We start from the raw sequence: 19,863 nt of genomic DNA on the forward strand, positions 1-19,863 counted from the left end.
AAGGAGAATGTTAGCCGCTTTGAGACTCCTGAAGGGGAGTGAAAGGCGGGATATCAAATCCAAACTCTTCTACTCTATTCCGAACTAAAAATGGAAAGCGTAATGCTGGTGGTCAAAAAAAGAGGTTTAAAGACTGTCTCAAGGCAAATCTAAAAAAATGTAGTATAAACACTGACAACTGGGAAACACTGGCCTGCAAAAGCTCCAATTGGAGAACAGCCTTTACCAAAGGTGTCATGGGCATTGAAGACGCTGGAACTCAGGACGAAAGGGAGAAACGTGCTAAGGGGAAGGCATGCTTGGCAAATCCACACCGCGATCAACTCCTGCCTGGAAACCAATGTCCCCACTGTGGAAGGATGTGTGGATCCAGAATTGGCCTCCACAGTCACTTACGGACTCACTGTTAAAACTGTGTTTATGGAAGACTATCTTACTTGGCTACGAGGGATCGCCAAAGAAGAGGAAGAAGAAGAAGAAGAAGAAGAAGAAGAAGAAGAAGAAGAAGAAGAAGAAGAAGACGACAAGTGTATGTTTGTAAGGCTATGTTCAGACCTTGTGCTGAATGCAATCTTCCTGGGCCAGGAGATTCCTCGATTCTCAGCCCCATCCACTGAATTTCACCCTTACTTCTTTATACCCTGAGCCATCAAATTTATCCAGATTCTCTTTGGGTTCTCCCCCACGGGTTCTCTCCATGGCACATCAAGTTCTGCCCTGGCTCCACTGAACATCTCACTTGTTTTTCTGAAATCGAAAGTTGGTGCCCCCCCTTACGTGGGGTCTTGCCATTAAGGTTTCTGCAACTGTTTGTATTTGTTTAAATACAGTTAAAACTGTGTTTATGGAAGACAATCTTCCTCGGCTATGAGTGATTGTGAAAGAAAGAAAGAAAGAAAGAAAGAAAGAAAGAAAGAAAGAAAGAAGTCTACAAAACATTGGTTCTACCAAGTTTCCCACAACTCTGCTTCGACAATCCTTGGCCTGCCAGATTCTCTTTTGACCCATGACCCCATGGATCTTGGGGAGAGCCATTCCCCCCTCCCCCAAACCTAGCAGCAACCTAAGTAAATGTGGACACATTTATGGGCTGCATCGATTGCGCTGCAATACTCCTGAAAGGAATGCAAAGGAAGTCACTGTAGAGGAAGGAGAGCCCCACTAGTTGCAGTAATGGGCTATAAACTGCACAACACAGCACTTATCTTTGGCAGTGCGATCCATTTTCATTCTTGTTTCTCTCTGTGTGTCATTGGACAGCAGAACGACACTATGGATTATGCATCGTTCTACCTCCCCAAGCAATTTTAGAACATTAAAGTCAAAAGCAAAGTAGCTTTGCTGCTGCTGCTGCTTTTCCACTAGTTTTTAAAACTGGGCTCGCTCAATTTTTAATAAACTCTGCTTACTCCTGCTAATTGCGACACGGCTCATTTAATGCAAATGGTGCGCTATCCTGGGGATAGAAGTCGGAGCAGATGGCTCCGAAACGTCATCTGGTTCTTACAAAGACCTTTGGATCACTTACAGCATCAGTGTTTACTATAGTCTCCTAAGTGTGAAGAATTTGAAGCTGTTTCTTCTGTTGAGACAGTGACCCTGGAATATCCCAGGGCGGTGGAAGAGCAAGGTGAGGCCAAGGAGTGTGTAGGGAATTGTGGAACCAGAGGGGGAAGGACATACATCATCAGGAGAGGCAGCACAGTCAAATGTCCTAGCTCATCACTGGCTTATTCCCCTTCAGTGCTCCGAAAAACCACCACATTCTGGGGTGCAGATGGCCAATTTGCTGACATACGATGCTACTGTGGACAGCAGAAGATGGGTCTGTGTTGGGGACTGTGCTGAGGAGGGCTACACTGAGGAGGAATGGTGGGAGCCTCCCCCTCCCCCTCCCCTGATCAAGATCCTGAATCTATCCAGGAGCAGGAGGACAGTATAGATTTGGAACAGTGGCTTGCAGAGGGGCATAGTTCAGAAGGCAGAAGCTGGGAAATACTGGATGGAGAAGAAGCACTGGGAGAGAGAGAAGGAGGCTGAAACCCTACCTGCCCACAGACTGTCTCGCCAGAGTGGTGCATGGTCTAGTTATCTCCCACTTTGACTACTGTGACGTTAACATATGAGAGTGCTGGAGGTGAAATAGTTAAACAAGTTACCCAATCAGAACCCAGGGGGGTGGAGTCAGAGGGACTATAAAACCAGCTCTGGGAGGGGCGAAGGGGGGAGTTGGTTGGGAGTTGGGTGGTTGGTTGGAGTGGGAGTGAATTGGGATACAGTCTGTGGGGAGGTTGAGTTAGCGTAGCGCAATAAGTTGAGTCAAGAACAGTTAGGAGCTAGGAAGACGAGTAAATATCTGAGAGGTGGTTTAGTGAGTGAGAGCAGGTAGTGGAAGTTATAGGTCTGGATAGGAATCCTATGATTGTAATTGACCAATACCGTTTATGAAACCACACGCTTGTTAAACTGCAATAAATAAACAGAAGTTTATGTTCCAATTTAAACCTGACTGGACTCGGTATTGTACCAGGTAAGGCCTGGGTGGTGGCAGCGAGAAATAAAATGGTGGCACAGGGATCAATAGACGGTGAAACGTCCGGGGACCCTGTGTGATCGCCACAACTACTGCAATGTGCTCACATGGGGCTACCTTTGAAGGTGACCCAGAAACTACAACTAATCCAGAATGCAGCAGCTAGACTGGGAGCAGCCGCCAAGACCATATAACACCGGTCTTGAAAGACCCACATTGGCTCCCAGTACGTTTCCAAGCACGGTAGTTATGAGATCAGGTTACAAGACGTGGTAGTGACGTGGGTGACTAGGGAGGAAGTGGGTGGAGCCCTTAACTGGGAGCACCTTCATTCCTAGGAAATGTGATCATTAAAGTTTCTAACTGGTAAGAAGACTCCTTTCCCTTTGTTCTGCTTATCTACTGCCAAAGGGAGGATGGGGACAAAGCTGATTTCCTGAACCCTGACAGTCTGGCTATGGGGCATAGGGTAATGCAAGTCTCTTCAGCTCTGCAGGACTGCTTATTTCCTGTCTTGGGCTGTGTACACACAATATTTTTAAAGCACATGATTCCCCTCAAATAACTGGGCACATTTTATCCCTCTATAGTTTATGCTCCCCCCCTAGAGTTACAACTCCCAGCCACCTTTAACAAAATACAACACCCAGAATTATTTAAGGTAAACAATGTGCTTCAAATCTGCTTTAAAGTTAGTGTGTTAGCCTTAGCAGATGAGTGGAAAACTCATACCAAGATGTGGGGGCTGCATTAGTGATGCAGCAAATTTCAGAACAGGGGGATTCAGAATAGGACCCCCCCCCCCAATTTTATCAAACCCCAACTGAAATGAGCAAAAGCTTCCACTCATTGCTAGAAGGGAAGGATACCCTGTTCTCTCTCATTTTATGTTGCAGCAAACGGTAGACAGAGAGGAAGGAGTCGACACCACACTGCAGTTTGTACGATAACAGTAGCCCTTTCAAGAATTCTACGTCCCGGAGTCTTTTCTTATTGTGAGTTCCGCTGATTAATCAGGAATGGAAAGGATGATTAAAGCTTTTCAAATTAAGCACACTAATGATTGATAATGAGTTGATGAAAGGCGGTATCATGCAGATTAGTGAGAGCTAAGCTAAGGATGCCAAAATCCGAGAACTCTCCAACCAGCAAATAGAAACTTTCCTGGCATTAAAAAACAACAACAACAACAAAAACCTGTAAAAGGTAAAGGACCCCTTACTGTTAGGTCCAGTCACAGACGACTCTGGGGTTGCAGCGCTCATCTTGATTTACTGGCCGAGGGAGCCGAAGTTTGTCCGCAGCCAGTTTTTCTGGGTCATGTGGCCAGCATGACTAAACCGTTTCTGGTGAAACCAGAGCAGCGCACGGAAACACCATTTACCTTCTCGCCGGAGCGGTACCTATTTATCTACTTGCACTTTGATGTGCTTTCGAACTGCTAGGTTGCCAGGAGCAGGGACCGAGCAATGGGAGCTCACCCCGTTGCGGGGATTCGAACCGCCAACCTTCTGATTGGCAAGCCCAAGCCTCAGTGGTTTACACCACAGCACCACCAGTTTTACACCAAAGTGTCATTAGGTACAACAGGTAATCCCACTGAACTGCTAGCAGTTAAGTGCATGCTCAACGCAGTGGAATCATATCACTTTAGTTTGAGAACAACAAGCCAGGAAATGATTCCACTTAATCAATCAACTCAACCAGCTGATTCCTGCATTGCAGGGGCTTGGACTAAATGACCCTTGGGGTCCCTTCTAACTCTTCAATTCTATTATTAAATGATGTCCGGTCCTTTTGGAAGACATCTGAAGGCAGCCCTGTATATGAAAGTTTTAAATGTTTGATGTTTTACTGTGTTCTTGTATCGGTTGGGAGCCACCCAGAGTGGCTGGGGCAACCCAGTCAGGTGGGTATGGGGTACAAATAATTATAATATCATCATCATCAAAGTTCAAGGATGCAATTCAGCCACTGCGGATGCCCAGTTCTTGTTTGGGACGGGCCCGGGGAAAATTACAAGAACTAGAAAGGACCACATTTGGACACCAGACTTATGCTAGGATCTTGCATGTTGAAAGGAAACGATGTACATCATCATGTCCACATTTTGCCTGGGAATTGTCTTCTCACTTACTTCATCAGCTCTGGATCCTCTTTGTCATCCTTTGTGGGGGTGATCTTGATCCCACTTTTCTTGGCACGAGGGCAGCCCGACAGACTACATTTTTTAAAAAGAAGAAAAGAGAAGGCACCTTACTTGCAGCCTGCCAGTGTGTTTCCCGCTCCTAGAACTCAAGTCGCTTCTGACGCCCTCCAACCTCCATTCATTTATCATTCCTTCCCCTTTCTCAAGGACTCAGGATAGGAAGAGGTTATATTCCCTGTTCCAAAATGCACACGATCTGAATTAGAAAAAGTATACAGGGGTAGACTAAAACTGAGGTGGGCAGAGATGGGAGAGAAGACCTTTCGTATCAGCTATCCTGTTCAACTCATTTTCTGGGCTTCACCCAAGGAATTCACCCGGTCTCTCTAAACCCACGCAAGGACAGCCAAGTGTGACTTATAGCGCAGCACTCAATACACCAAAGGCCCAGGCTGACAATATTAGAAACACACCGTCTTTCTGTGCAACCCTTCCTTTTTATCTCCACCGTGAATCAGATACGTGCATTGCTGACATCGTTTTAAACTCTTTTCGTTTGCCTCTTATATTCAAGTGAACCCTTTCTTCTCAGTACAGCTAGGATCTGCCATGTCCTTTGCACTCTGATTCTGGACCTTACCTTTCAGCTGGACTATTGTGACTTTCATAGACTTTCTATCTTATTTCATAGACTTTCTATCTTATTTAAATCCCCTCCTTGTACAGTGGACGCTTGGGTTGCAAACGTGATCTGTGCGGGAGGCACATTCGCAACCCACAGTGCTGTGTCTGCACACACGTGGGTCACGATTCGGCGCTTCTGCGCATACGCAAAGCACGATTTAATGCCTCTGTGCATGTGTGAGCGCCAAAACCAGGAAGTAACCTGTTCCGGTACTTCCGGGTTCAGCGCGGTGCGCAACCCGAAAACGCACAACCTGAAGCATCTGTAACCCGAGGTATGACTGTATTTTATTCCCCTGGCACTGTTGTAATGTGCAAAAACAGCCACCGATGAGTTTCCTTGCATTGCATGCTTCCGATTTGTCCCTCCTGAGCTCCCGCTTCTGAGGCTGCTCGCTTGGCCTGGGGCATGGTGCTTAAGCTAGCTGAGGCCATGCAGAATAAAGCCCTTTCCTGTTGTTTAAAAAGACTTGCACCTTTTCTTGTGAATGAGCTGTGCACTGCTGTCTTGGGCATGGTGCAGCATATGGACTCCCCTTCCTTCTTTCCCATGGACTCGTAGAAACCCTGCTGCAGGCTTGGGCTAAGAGCCACACCAGGAAATGCAGAGAACTCTGATGTTACCAAACCTGCGTGGAGAGCCTGACTATGTAACAAGTCTTTTCCGCAGAGAGCACATACAGTGGTACCTTGGTTCTCAAACACATTGGTAGTCAAATGCCTTGGTTCTCAAATTCCAAAAACCTGGAAGTAAGTGTTCTGGTTTCAGAATGTTTTTCGGAAGCCGAACGTCCGATGCAGTTGTCATTTATTGTTTCTGGGGCACCTGCACCAATCAGAAGCTGCGCCTTGGTTTTCGAACATTTCAGAAGTCAAAGACTTCCGGAACTGATTAAGTTTGGCGCTTTTGTTTTTGCTATTTATTTTGCGTTTTTGTTTTTGAGGCTTTTTCGGTTAATTTGTTTTTGTGACTGTGTGGAGCTACTGATTGATTGATTGATTGATTGATCGTGTGGCTGTGGAAATGGATAAAAGCCCCCCCCATCCAAACAATGACTAGCATCAGTGCAGGTGAGAACAAAAAACTGATTTTTATTTTTATCATCTGCAATACTGTCTTATTTATTTTATAGTACAGTACATTGATTATTGCTTTCATTTTATGGATCCATGGTCTCGTTAGATAGTAAAATTCATGTTAAATTGCTGCTTTAGGGGTTGTTTTTAAAAGTCTGGAATGGATTAATCCGTTTTGCATTACTTTCTATGGGAAAGGGCGCCTTGGTTTTGGAACGCTTTGGTTTTGGAATGGACTTCTGGAATGGATTAAGTTTGAGAACTAAGGTACCACTGTATTCAACTCCCTGCATCTCGGTGATCATGCAACTTTCTCACCTCCATTTAATGTCCATACACAGCAACCCTGTTGCATGCATCAAAGCAGAAGTCCTCATTTCAATGCCAGTTTCATTTCAATTCCCTTTCTTCTTACACAAGCTCCTCTTCTGCTGGGCCAATGCAAAACCTCTGCATTTCTCAGTCTTGCCCCTATTTCACTTTTGCCAACACACACACACACACACACCCCTACCCCAGATTTCCTGCATAAGAATACTTGTGCATTCAGAGTGCTTTGTGTAACCTTATTTCATTTACTGAAATCTTTTAAAGCCACTTTTACCCCTGTTTTACCCTTCACCGCTGCACAACATCGACTTTCTGCAAAACTCCTTCCCTTCAACCGAACATCCCATTTTCCAGCAGCAAAAAAGGAACAATTTCTCCCCTTTGATTCTCCTGCCTGGGTGCTTTGATCATTCTGTTTCCGCACCTCACAAAGGGACAAAGTGGTGGTGAAAATTAAGAAGGGAAAAGCCGGGGGGGGGAGCCATTTGCTTTGAGGGGGAGAGACTTCGCAATTAATAGTGCCTAGATAAGAAGATATTTGCTAGCAGACGGCGGCTGTTAATGGAAGTGTTCAATTGGGAGGCTGTGAGGTGCCCATTAATGTTTGAAAAAAAAGATAATAGAAGTCATAAATAGGTGGTGTTATTAACTGGAAATTTTGTGTCAGCTAAAATCTGACCCTTTTGTCTTTTATTTTGCTGGAGAGAGCGAGAGCTTCTAATCTGATTCGGGGAAATATATATGATTCAAGACATGAAAGGAGGGCTCACTTCTTGCCAACTTTTCACAAGCACACTGCAGCTTGCCCACTGAGCCACGAGCAAGTAAGACACCTGTGAAACTGGAATGAAATTGTCGCCCTACTTGGGTGTTCACATGAGAACAATCATGCATTAAAGAGGGCAGGGCTGGATTTAGGTTTGATGAGGCCCTAAGCTACTGAAGGTAACGGGGCCCTTTATATGTCCAGCTGTCCTTTGTCAACAACAAATTGTCACTGTTGCTTTTGTCTTGAATATATGCTATATGGTTATTTATGGACTTAATAGGTGTCTAAAGCTATTTGCACATGTTGCCGTGCAACCAGTCCATGCGGAATGTAGGCACCCTATATATAGAAAGGAGCAAACCAGTGATATTTTAGGGAGCAGGCTAGCAGGCAAGGCCCATGACTTACATCATAGGCGCCTACACAACACAAAACACTGTTGCTGCATGTAGGTTTTATTTTATTTGTTTTTTAGGACCCACGTACCTATGGGACCGCCACTCCTGATATGCCCCATGGAGGACCTTAAGGTCCACAAATGACAACATTTTGGAGGTCCCAGGTCACAAGGTGGTTAGATTGGTCTCAACTAGGGCCAGGGCCTTTTCAGTACTGGCCCCGACTTGGTGGAACGCTCTGTCACAAGAGACTAGGGCCCTGCGGGACTTGACATCTTTCCGCAGGGCCTGCAAGACAGAGCTATTCCGCCTGGCCTTTGGCTTGGACTCAGTCTGGCCCTTAAGTTTCCCTCCCCTTATGGTTTTGATCTATGGGCTACTATTAAAATGAGGCTGCATTTTACATTGGTTTATATTTATATTTTTATATTTATATTTTTTAATTGTAATTTTACTGGTGTTAGCCGCCCTGAGCCTGGCTCTGGCCAGGGAGGGAGGGGTATAAATAAAAAATTATTATTATTAATTATTATTATTATCTTATATTTTAGAAATGTACAGTACATCCAGTTCTTTCCCCTTTAAATTTTTTTGGGGCCCCCAAGAGAGTGGGTCCCTAAGCTATAGCTTCTTTAGCTTATACGTAAATCCGGCCCTGATTAGAGGGTGGCCCACTATCCAGCCAGCAACTGGGAGTTAGACTGGTGCTGGCTGAGGTGAGCCCTTACTCCACCAGTTACAGAAAAAGCTGGGCTTTCGTATCTCCCACCTCAAAATCGGGAAGCAGCACTTTAAAGCAGAAGGGCACAGCAAATGAAAACAGAAGTTCATAAGAAAGCGAGAACATCTTGGTTGGAGGGTGGGCGGGTTATCATCCCTGACGTATTTATTGTGCCATGTTGCAACTTTTCTCTTCATTGCACCGTGCACCAACCCCACCTCACCTGCAATCCATATTCTCTCCTCAACTTGTTTCCCTTTCTCTGCTTTTTCCTTCATTGATCACGGAAGGAATTTGCCTTTAATAGGCCATTTGCTTTCTACAATTCCCCTTCCCCAAGCCAAGCAAAATGCAAGAGAACTTCAGGGAGGTGGTTTATTATTAGGATAATTTATTGCGATGGAGCCAGTTGGGAGGCCTTGGGAAGAAGAAGAAGAAGAAGAAGAAGAAGAAGAAGAAGAAGAAGAAGAAGAAGAAGAAGAAGAAGAAGAGTTTGGATTTGATATCACGCCTTTCACTCCCTTTAAGGAGTCTCAAAGCCGCTAACATTCTCCTTTCCCTTCCTCCCCAACAACAAACACTCTGTGAGGTGAGTGGGGCTGAGAGACTTCAGAGAAGTGTGACTGGCCCAAGGTCACCCAGCAGCTGCATGTGGAGGAGCAGGGACGCGAACCCGGTTCCCCAGATTACGAGACTACCGCTCTTAACCACTACACCACACTGGCTCTCTCTGCACGATAAGCATTTTTAATTTTCCGTCTCCTTCCTCTGCCCCGTGAATCTCCTGGCCTTCAAAAGTGGCATTAGCCCTTCACGAAACTTCTGAGGATTTTTCTGGGCCCTGCCCTCCTAGATCCACCATTCCTTTCTCAAGCTCTCTGTCAAAACCCAATAGACATCTGAGACCATCTTTCCCCATATATCCTCTGTCTTTCAATGTCTTCCTCCCCATTCTCCTGAGAGGCTGTTTCTGGTTTCACTTGCCCTCCCATCACAGAGATGTGCTAAAAAAAAAAAGAAATAAGAACTTGCATCACAGAAGAGGGCACCAGTTTGTGTATGGCAGTTTATATGTATTGCCTCTAACTTAGGACTCAGCTATACAGCTGCAAATAAAATGTTTTCAATGTGTTGTAACGTGCAATATACAAATTTGACACTAGGTGGTGATAGTGAGCTATGCCAAATTCAATGCATTTTTCAAAACTTTTTTTTTAAAAAAAGCATTTTCACAGCGTTTTTTATATGTGTGTAGATTCCACCTTAGAAATGATTGCTGCAAATAATCCCCAACTGCCACCTCAACTGTGTATGGGCAGTTTTAAGGCCTCTCCTGAGTGTCTTTAAAGCAGACTTGGCCTGAACAGAGGACATTTTCAAGTAGAGAATTGTCCTTTTCAAACTCTTCAAAACAGAGGGCTGTCCTCTGTAAAGTAGGGCATATAGCCACCCCAGATATGCTGTTTCAGGGGGGAAAATGGCTACAGGGGCTGGCAAGCCAGAAACCTTTGCAATGGGTGGGTTGTGATCAACACAGGGTGCAGCGAGTCAGAGTTCAGTACATGTTTGCTGGCTGAGGTAAAATATAAATCTCACATGCTCCATCCCTTTAAAAGCTGGCTATTTCGTGAGGGATGGCTGCCGACTGCTCACTTGGCCTCATGGTTGCCCGATAGTGCATTTCGAATCCTTTTCCAGGACCTCAAAAGTCTCAGTTGTTGCTGACAAGTCACATACGAGGGGAGGGAAATTGTACTCAAAGCTGCCTCCTTTTTATCACACAGCAGCACAGCAGCCATTCCACCTCACGGAAGTGCCTCAAAGGACTGTGGTGGCCATGCTTTGTGGCAATTTCTCATCCTCGCATAAAACAGCAACAAAGCCAGACGTATCAGCCGTCGCTCACGAATGATCTAGGCTTTAAAGCAGAGCTCTCCGAACTTTTCACGTTGGCGGCACACACTTTTTAGACCTGCATCATTTCACAACAAAGTACAGTGGTACCTCGGGTTAAGTACTTAATTCGTTCTGGAGGTCCGTTCTTAACCTGAAACTGTTCTTAACCTGAAGCACCACTTTAGCTAATGGGGCCTCCTGCTGCCGCTGTGCTGCCGTAGCCCGATTTCTGTTCTTAACCTGAAGCACTATTTCTGGGTTAGCGGAGTGTGTAACCTGAAGTGTATGTAACCTGAAGCGTATGTAACCCGAGGTACCACTGTAATTCAGACCTTAAAAAACCTTGCGCCTGCCCCTCCTCAGTTTGTCCCAGGCAGCTTCCATCTTGCTTCCTCCTCAGTTTCCCCTCATTTCTCTCCACATTGCACAAAGAAGTCTGACTCACCTCCTGTGTGATGCATAATTTCCTGTTATGTGGCCGGAGCCGTCACAGCCGGGCGTTGGGCACCTGAAGAAGGATAAAAGAAAGAGAAGTAGCTGAGGAACAAAGTTGCAAACCGATGGTAGCATTCAAGTCAATCTACGTCAAATGACACCGGCACGACTGCTGTCTACCTGTTTGTCTTCAGCTTCCACAGCAAAACAAGGATAAAATGATTTTGAAGACAATTGATTTGCCATACATGTTTGGGGTCTCCCTCTCTCACTACTGAGCTATTTGTCAGTGTTCCAGGCCTTACATGTGTTATGTACTAAAGTTCTCACCCTGGGCCAGCAGGGGGATACTGTAGATAGTTATGCAAATAAGGGATCGAAAGTGACGTTCAGTGATTGGATAGTTTTAGAAAATTGTTACAGTTACGTTGTACTGGAGCTCTATATAAGCAGGCTGACTGAGCCCTTCAGTTCAGTTCTGGCCTGTGAATAAACAAGAGCTGTTTGAAGAATCGCTGTGTCGTCTGATATGTTCACCCATAACTTAACAACATGGATTTCCAGGCAGTATCAAAGAAGAAAATGCAAAAATAACAGAAGTAGATGCACAATCCTATTCAATGCTCCGTGGCTATGGCTATAGGATGGGTATGGGAAGCCTGGTGAAAACGAGAGGATTAAAACTTGCGCTGGAACGAAAAATGCAACCATTTCCCTACGCTCATCTTTACCAAATTCAAATTTCAATGTAAGCAAACAGTCTTTATTCAGTTGTACGGAATACTAGTCTAGGGAGCAAAGCTCTCCTCCAACGGAAACCGCCAGTACAACTTGAAATTCATTGTTCTTATCAGTAAGAAAATGTTTTCGAATACGAAGCAGAAATTTCTGGTGCTTCGCTCACCTGTCTTCCTCTTTAATGCTGTAATAGGCAGAAGGGGGACAGACAACTCTGACCTGATGCCCTGCAGGGCTCAAGTTCTGAGAAGCAAACCTTGAATTTGGTTTCATTGCTAAGTTTAGTTGCTTAAGAGGAACATGATGCATCCTCCCATTTCCACCTCGTTGCTTCTTCACTGTCACTGATGTATAGAAATGTAAGCTTTGCCACTCATAACTCTTAGTATTTGCTACGCTGTCTCTGCATATCATGGGCACCTATGCTTCATCTCACAAGGGGATGGTGCTTTTTTGCTTCCCGCCTTTTGAATGTTGTTGTAACCCTCCAAATGTTGCGGAAGTACAACCGATTGAGGCTGTTGGGAATTGGTCTCCAACAAGAACTGGAGGGCAACATGTTTGGTGCCCATTGTTGAAGGAGATGCAAATGTTGGGATTTGCCACCAAAGTAGCCACATTCTCATCTTTTCCTTTAGTAGTAATGCTTGATGTACAAGTGTAGGAGCTTTGTCACTGAATTGTAGCTAGCCATGAAAGGTCAAGCCACCTAAACTTGGATCACCCACACCTCCTCTGTTTTGGTCTTGGCATCCTGGAGTACTGATGGATATCAGATTTCCTGCTTTGAGTCTTGAGAATGACAAGTGCACACCAGCTTTTTAGGATCTACTCTACTTGCCCTGAAAAGGGGGAGGAGCTAGAAAAGGTGCCCTATTCACACTGTGATCAGCTCCTGCCCAGAAACCAATGTCCCCATTGTGGAAGGATGTGTGGATCCAGAATTGGCCTCTACAGTCACCTACGGACTCATTGTTAAAACCGTGTTTATGGAAGACAATCTTACTCGGCTACGAGTGATTGCGAAGAAGAAGAAGTATTCTACTACCCGTGCAACATATTTTGGCTTTCTCTGTGGTGGAAGTTGTGTTGATATCTCCATTTATGAGTCAAACCCAATACTGATGGAGTCCCAGACTCCACAGATCTGTTTCCCACGCCCTTTACTTTTCCTTTCTCTTCTCTAAGACCGTAATCTTTTCCGACTTTAAGTGAAAGACACCTGACAACATCCTCAGAATCAGACAATGCTCCTAAGAACACACATTTGTACAGATACATGGAAACAAATGCAGCATTGATCATAAGACAAAATACTAAACCTTTTCCGGTCACGGGGTGGGGTGAGGGAGAAATTGAGTTTAATTCAGTTCACAGTTTCAGGTCTGCTCTTATTTGATCCAAACGCTTTCTCCCATTTCAGCTTTGCAATGAGAAACAACTGAGTAAGGGCACCCTGGCCTTTGACATTCGAGGTGTATGTTTTTGAAGACACGCCCTATTCTGGTGACTGTAATTTGTTCTCTAAACCGTTTTTAATGTTGTATTTTAAATGGCTGTGACCCACCCTGGGACCTTAGGGCAACGGGCAGGTAATGAATCACAATCACCACCGTAATTTCACTCTCTTGATTCAAAGTAATACATTGGAAGGGAACACAGTGCACAGAATGCTGTTTCTGCTAGCAGAGAGCAGGTACTTCTTAAAATATTTCAAGTTTGAAGAGGTGCAGCCCACACAGTGCTAAATATTTTGGGACATGTTCTAAAGAACTGTAACAAAACATTGACCATTCCAGGACTAAATGACTAAATGGCTGGATGACTAAAATCTCATCTAGCATCTTGAATGGGGAACGTGGTGGGAGACTTGAGGGTAGCAATAATTTGGGGACACAGGGATTATATTCTGCTTCATCTTGCACTAAGGCTCCCCAAGCAACTATTCACAACTCCTCTGGAGTAATTAACACCGTATTAAGACACTTGGCAGTTCCTGGAGGTTGATTTGAATCAGGGCCACACGTACCTGTGTGAAGAACATTGAATGCAAGTATATAACTTGCTTTCTCAAGGCTTGTTTTGTTGACATTTGATGACTTGCTGCCGAATGAGTGAAATGAAAGCACCGAAACTAATGTGGTTGAGGCACTGTGACTTGGAATGAAAGAATGAACTCTAATGTGCACAGAATTGTGATCTGCTTCTCTTTCCCCGCAGTGTTATTAAATATCCTGTCAAGACGTTTTGGTCCTATTATTGTATTTTTATTGATATTTGTAAACTGCTCTGGGTAGTTTCCCCTCCGTTTTGGCTGAAGAGTGGGGTATTTTAAAAATAAAATAAAAATAAAAAATAAAATAAAAGTGAATCATTCAATCATCTCTGAGGGGAAAAGAAGTCTACCAGGCTGGGAAGAACTTACCTTTTGGGGGAAATGAGATGGAACCAATGTATGAAATTGGGCTATGGTGAAATCAGCAGCAAGCTGCGTTTGGGCACATTCTAGGCAACAGCACAGTTCAGCTGCGTCTGGCTTTTTAACCATATATTGCGGGTGATTCCAGACAGGGGCTCAATATTGCAAATGGGCGGTTCAGATATCGCAAGCAGGTTGTTGGCTTAAACCGTCCTCTGCCCCACAATAAGTATCTGTCTGAAATCACCCTGGAAGCACTTTGTGTTCATGTGCAAAGAAATACCGTATTTTTCGCTCTATAGGTCACACTGTATGATAAGACGCACCTAGTTTGGGGGGGAGGAAACAAGAAGAAAAAAATTCTGAATCCCAGAAGCCAGAACAGCAAGAGGGATCTGGCTTCTGGGATAGCCTCTTGCTGTTCTGGCTTCGGGGACAGCCTTTGAAGCCTCCGCAGGGCAGCAAGGTGCCTTCACCCCGCTGCCCTGTAGAAGCTTTGCGCAGCTAACCCCAAGCTAGAACAGTGAGATGGAGCGCTGCGCAGCGCTCTGTCTCCCTGTTTTGGCTTTGGGCTTAGCCGCGCAGCCTGCATTCGCTCCATAACACACACACACATTTCCCCTTACTTTTTAGAAGGGAAAAAGTGCGTCCTATAGAGCGAAAAATACAGTAACTTGTTTGGGGATTATTCCAGAGGAGGACCTTCATTTCTTAAACATCCCAGTGCACTTTAGAAATAAACTATCCCTTGTTTAATTATATTTTGAGGGCTACATTCCCCCCCAAAATAATTACTTAGGTTTCACCAAATGGCGCTTATTTCCCAACAAGAATGTATTTTTTAGTATTAGAATGGATACATACTTAGCACAATACCCCCCTCTCTCCAAACTGATTCACATAAGTACATTTTGGATTCAGCCTCCATCCATTCTTACTATTTCTCCCTTGTTTGCATAGGTTGAATGTTAATGGAGTACAAGTCTCTCAACTATTCCAGCCTAGATTCCAGTTTAGTTCACCATGGCAAACCATTCCTGATGGAATAGTACTGGTTGGTCGAACTGGATAGCTGGACATTCAGTTCAGGGTTAGCCTGACCGAAAAACATCAAAAGTCACAATGGAGAGAAAAAATTAAGCCCTCAAAGCAGTCATGTCAATTGACGTCCGCTGAGAAACAAGTGTTAAAACAACTGTTCATGTGAAGTAACCAGTCATGTGAATGTGAAAACAGGACTGACGGAAATACAACCAAATTACTGATTTTCCTCGCTTACTGGAGACCTTTACATTCACGCTTGAAAAATGCATGTTTTCTTCCTCTTAGATCCCCCATTAAAATTTTTCTTTTGCAAACAGAATTCCTCCTAAAAGTTAACATACCACCCAAGTGCAATTCACCTGATTTGGCTTCGTATAAAGTATGAACGGATAGTTTGAGCGGTCATTAATTTACTGTTGTCAACATGATGAGAAAGCCATCTTCAGATGGGGGGAACCGGTATGAATATTTTGGGCTTCACTAAGCTGTTCCTCAAGTAAAGAGGAAAGGCCCTCTGTAAATCTTGCACAAACCCCTTTCACAAATCACCCTTTTTTCTCAGCCTGTGGCAGAAAGTTAATCAACCTGTCTGGGGGTGGGATGGGGTGGGAAATAGTACTGCTTTATTATCCAAGAAAATTTCTGGCAATGTTGCAATCTCCAAAAGACCATGAAGAGAGAAGTGTGAGGGGGGAAAAAGAAAGACACATCTCCAGGATAGCCAATAAAAAATATAAAAAATCTGCCTGGAGTTCAAAGGAATATATATATCGGAAGATTCTAAGCCAATGATCTCCTAGCAGCAATTGAATATTATTCAACATGTTGCGTATCTCCCAGCTCAATATTGTTTTGTTTGCATTGGCAGTTTAAGATCATTTTTTTTAAACTCACAGGCAGGTTTCTTATTAGCCTTTTTCTAAAGGAAAAGTGCAGAGGGAAGGGAGAAAAAGGCAGAGAGGTAGCGAAAAGGGGAGAGAGAGAGAGATTCAAGTTTAGCGCAAACATACTTGAGGTCAGCAGAGTGGGCAGCCATGAGATTTCTGAGGCTCTTGTCAGCAAGAGGGCAACCAGAAAGGCTGAAAAAGAAGAGATAGAATATTTGGGTAAGCTAAAAAAAAAAGAAAAAAGGTAGGGGAGGTAAAAGAAAAGGGGAAGAGGGAATAGAACCAAAGTATCCACACTATTTTTATATTTTTTTTAAAAGAGAGATCTTTAAGAGATTGTCAGAGCCTGAAAGAATAGCGTAGGTAAGGTCAACTAACCTGCGGTGAGAGGCATAATTCCCCGTGATGTGTCCGCTGCCATCACAGCCTGGGGTAGGGCAACTGAACAAAAATAATTATGGGGAAAAAAACGTGAGTGGCAAAAAAAATTAAAGAAACCAGTAAGATTCATGCATATGTAAAAAAATTTAAAAATATAAAAAGGGAGAAGAAAATCCTTCTTCTGTAGAAATCGGGGAGAAAAATTACCATAGGGATTTTTTTTTTTAGGAGTCCAACCACGCTTCTTTTGTAAGCACCATTGATTAGGAAATTTGGCATCTTGTCAGCAGGATTATATATATTTTTATATACAGCTATATAAATTGCATACACTGGCTAAGGAATTTTGTGTGGGGGGATGTAACTGACTGACATCTTAAGGGCACCCCCCCACCACGTTGCTTCCCCCCTTTCCTTTTTATAAAATCAGTATACAATGATTTAAAAGATTTAGGACGAGAACGCTTGAAGGATTGCCTGCACACATATGCACCTACTATACATTGAGATGTATAGTAAAGAATTTTCTCAGGTGAGGCAGGTAGCAAGCATGGAAAGGACATTCTCAGTGTTGATCTCCCAGCCATGGGATACTTTTCCAAGAAAGGCTTGCCTAGTTCCTACACAGTTGCATTTTTGGCACCAGGTAAAAAAACACAATAAAACAATAAAACACTCAATTTTCAGCCTTAAGTTTTAATTCTGTTGACTGCTTCTATGCTTTTTGTGACATCCTGCCTTGGTGTGCTCTGGTCCATGGGGTCACGAAGAGTCGGACACGACTAAACGACTAAACAACAACAACAGCCTTGTTTTATCGGTACAGCGGTACCTCGGTTCTCGAACATCTCCTTTGTCAAATGTTTTGGAACCTGAACGCTGAAAACCCGGAAGTAAACGCTTCCGTTTTCGAACGTGCCTTGGAAGTCGAAGAACTTCCGCTGAGTTTTTTCTTCTTCAGTTTTCTCCATTGACTTTTCAGACCGCCCTTTGCACCTCGGTTGCCGAACGCTTCGGAAGTCAAATGGTCTTCCGGACAGATTACGTTCGACAACCGAGGTACCACTGTATTTTAATGGTTTTGCTGGGTTCCCTGTCCCCTTTTTTTTCATGTAAACCAGGCCTGTCCAACCGGTCTTCCTCCCCCCAAAAAGTTCAACAACTTTGGTCAGTCGAATGGGTAGATCACTGCCAGGTTTTTTTTATAACGGGAGTAGATCACAGTCTCTTGGGAGTTGGACATGCCTGATGTAAACCATCTCGGGACATGAAGGAAAGGCAGTTTTATGAATGTCCATAATTAATGCTGGTGCTCACTTTTAAACTTTTTAAACTGCAGTGAGATTTCCTGGGCCTGCTCCCTGCTTGACCCTCTAGAAAAAGCTGGGATGACACACATGGGCAGGTCCTGTGTTGTGTTTATGAAGGACTGGGATGGGAGGCAAGCCACTGAATGGACAGCAGTTCCCCCCTTTTTAAAAATTCATGCATTGTGTCCTATTGCTTCCTTAAGCCAGAGGTGGAGCTGGGAGAATGGTGTCTTGTTTTCATCTAGTTCATTATTTCGCTTACGGCGGTAGTCCACCAAATGCCTCTGGGAAGCTTGGATGCAAGGCACAAGAACATTCCCCTATTGTTTGTTCCCAGGATATGGAATTCAGAGATGTGGTACCTCTGGACACAGAGTTTCTATTAAGCTGACATGGCCGACAGGAGGGGCTTGGATGGACAAGCAAGGAAAAGAGCAGATAGGTGGTCCTGAAGAAAAGTAAAAGACTCCTGGGAAATGATATATAATGAATTGAAAAAGATGTTTAAGGTAAGGTAAAGGTAAAGGTACCCCTGCCCGTACGGGCCAGTCTTGACAGACTCTAGGGTTGTGCGCCCATCTCACTCAAGGGGCCGGGGGCCAGCGCTGTCCGGAGACACTTCCGGGTCACGTGGCCAGCGTGACATCGCTGCTCTGGCGAGCCAGAGCCGCACACGGAAATGCTGTTTACCTTCCCACTAGTAAGCGGTTCCTATTTATCTACTTGCACCCGGGGGTGCTTTCAAACTGCTAGGTTGGCAGGCGCTGGGACCGAACAACGGGAGCGCACCCTGCCGCGGGGATTCGAACAGCCGACCTTTCGATCGGCAAGCCCTAGGCGCTGAGGCTTTTACCCACAGCGCCACCCGCGTCCCTGATGTTTAAGGTAACCTTCGCTAAAAAACCAGAAGCCTTTTTACTTGCACTAACAGGGGATGGAATACCTAGGGAGCTAAAAAGGTTATTTATGTATGCTGCTTGCCCGAACTGGAAACAGGAGAAGACACCAAAAAAAGAAGAACAGGCAACTAAGATGATGGACTATGCCGAAATGGCAAAGATGACCACAAAGATCAGAGATCAAGATGGGAAAAAAGTTTGAGCAGGAACGGAATAAATTTATAGGCTATTAAAAAGACCACTGTAAATATATTAAAACGTTAGCAGGTTTGACATAACATTTATGTAATTAAATAATTGGAAATTAAGATAAACAAGAGGGAAAACAAGGATTTGGAGATAAAAAGACATGCAAGAAATTATGTGGGAAAAGATCGGAACCCAGGGGAGGAGAGGGGGCAAGTCTATATTGTTTCTTTTTTTCTTTTTTGGAAAAGCATTGAATTTATGAATTCTGGGGTTATAAAATTTGAAAATAAAATACCGTATTTTTTGCTCTATAATACTCACTTTATCCCTCCTAAAAAGTAAGGGGAAATGTGTGTGCGTCTTATGGAGCGAATGCAGGCTGTGCAGCTATCCCAGAAGCCAGAACAGCAAGAGGGATTGCTGCTTTCACTGCGCAGCGATCCCTCTTGCTGTTCTGGCTTCTGGGATTCAGAATATTTTTTTTCTTGTTTTCCTCCTCCAAAAACTAGGTGCGTCTTGTGGTCTGGTGCGTCTTATAGAGCGAAAAATACGGTATATTAAAAAAGGAAAAGAGCAGGTAGCGAGTCAAGATTTGGGTGGGTGGATCTGAGGAAGAGATATCGCATTTGAGAAGCTTGCCAGGATGGGTGAGACTTGAGTGAATCTGCAGTAGGAACAAATAAGGCAGTTTTCGGTCTCTTTACAACAACAGCACTTGCACAGCATAAGCCAGACTCCATTCTCACCCAGGTGCCCCTTGATGGTGGCCAGGGCCAGATTTAGGTTTGATGAGGCCTTAAGCTACTGAAGGTAATGGGGCCCCTTATATGTCCAGCTGTCCTTTGTCAACAACAAATTGTCGCTGGTTTTTTTGTTGAATATATGCTATATAGTAATCTGTGGACCTAAAAGGTATCTAAAGCCATTTGCACATGTTGCCATGCAACCAGTCCATGCAGAATGTAGGCACCCTTTATATAGAAATGAGCAAACCAGGGATATTT

General features: G+C 44.3%; 1 protein-coding gene across 1 annotated transcript in view; it reads right to left on the reverse strand.

The window, feature by feature from the left end:
- MYT1 (myelin transcription factor 1) overlaps positions 1-19,863 on the reverse strand; it is a 175,328-nt gene that overhangs the window by 23,502 nt on the left and 131,963 nt on the right. The window contains exons 15-18 of the mRNA XM_053391721.1: positions 16,459-16,521; positions 16,204-16,272; positions 11,003-11,065; positions 4,671-4,754 (exon numbers count right to left, since the gene is read on the reverse strand). Coding sequence (XP_053247696.1) covers positions 4,671-4,754; positions 11,003-11,065; positions 16,204-16,272; positions 16,459-16,521 — 279 coding nt within the window. The remainder of the gene's footprint in view (positions 1-4,670; positions 4,755-11,002; positions 11,066-16,203; positions 16,273-16,458; positions 16,522-19,863) is intronic.

The sequence above is a fragment of the Podarcis raffonei genome, chromosome 6, assembly GCF_027172205.1.
Source record: "Podarcis raffonei isolate rPodRaf1 chromosome 6, rPodRaf1.pri, whole genome shotgun sequence".
In the NCBI taxonomy this organism is placed as follows: Eukaryota; Metazoa; Chordata; class Lepidosauria; order Squamata; family Lacertidae; genus Podarcis; species Podarcis raffonei.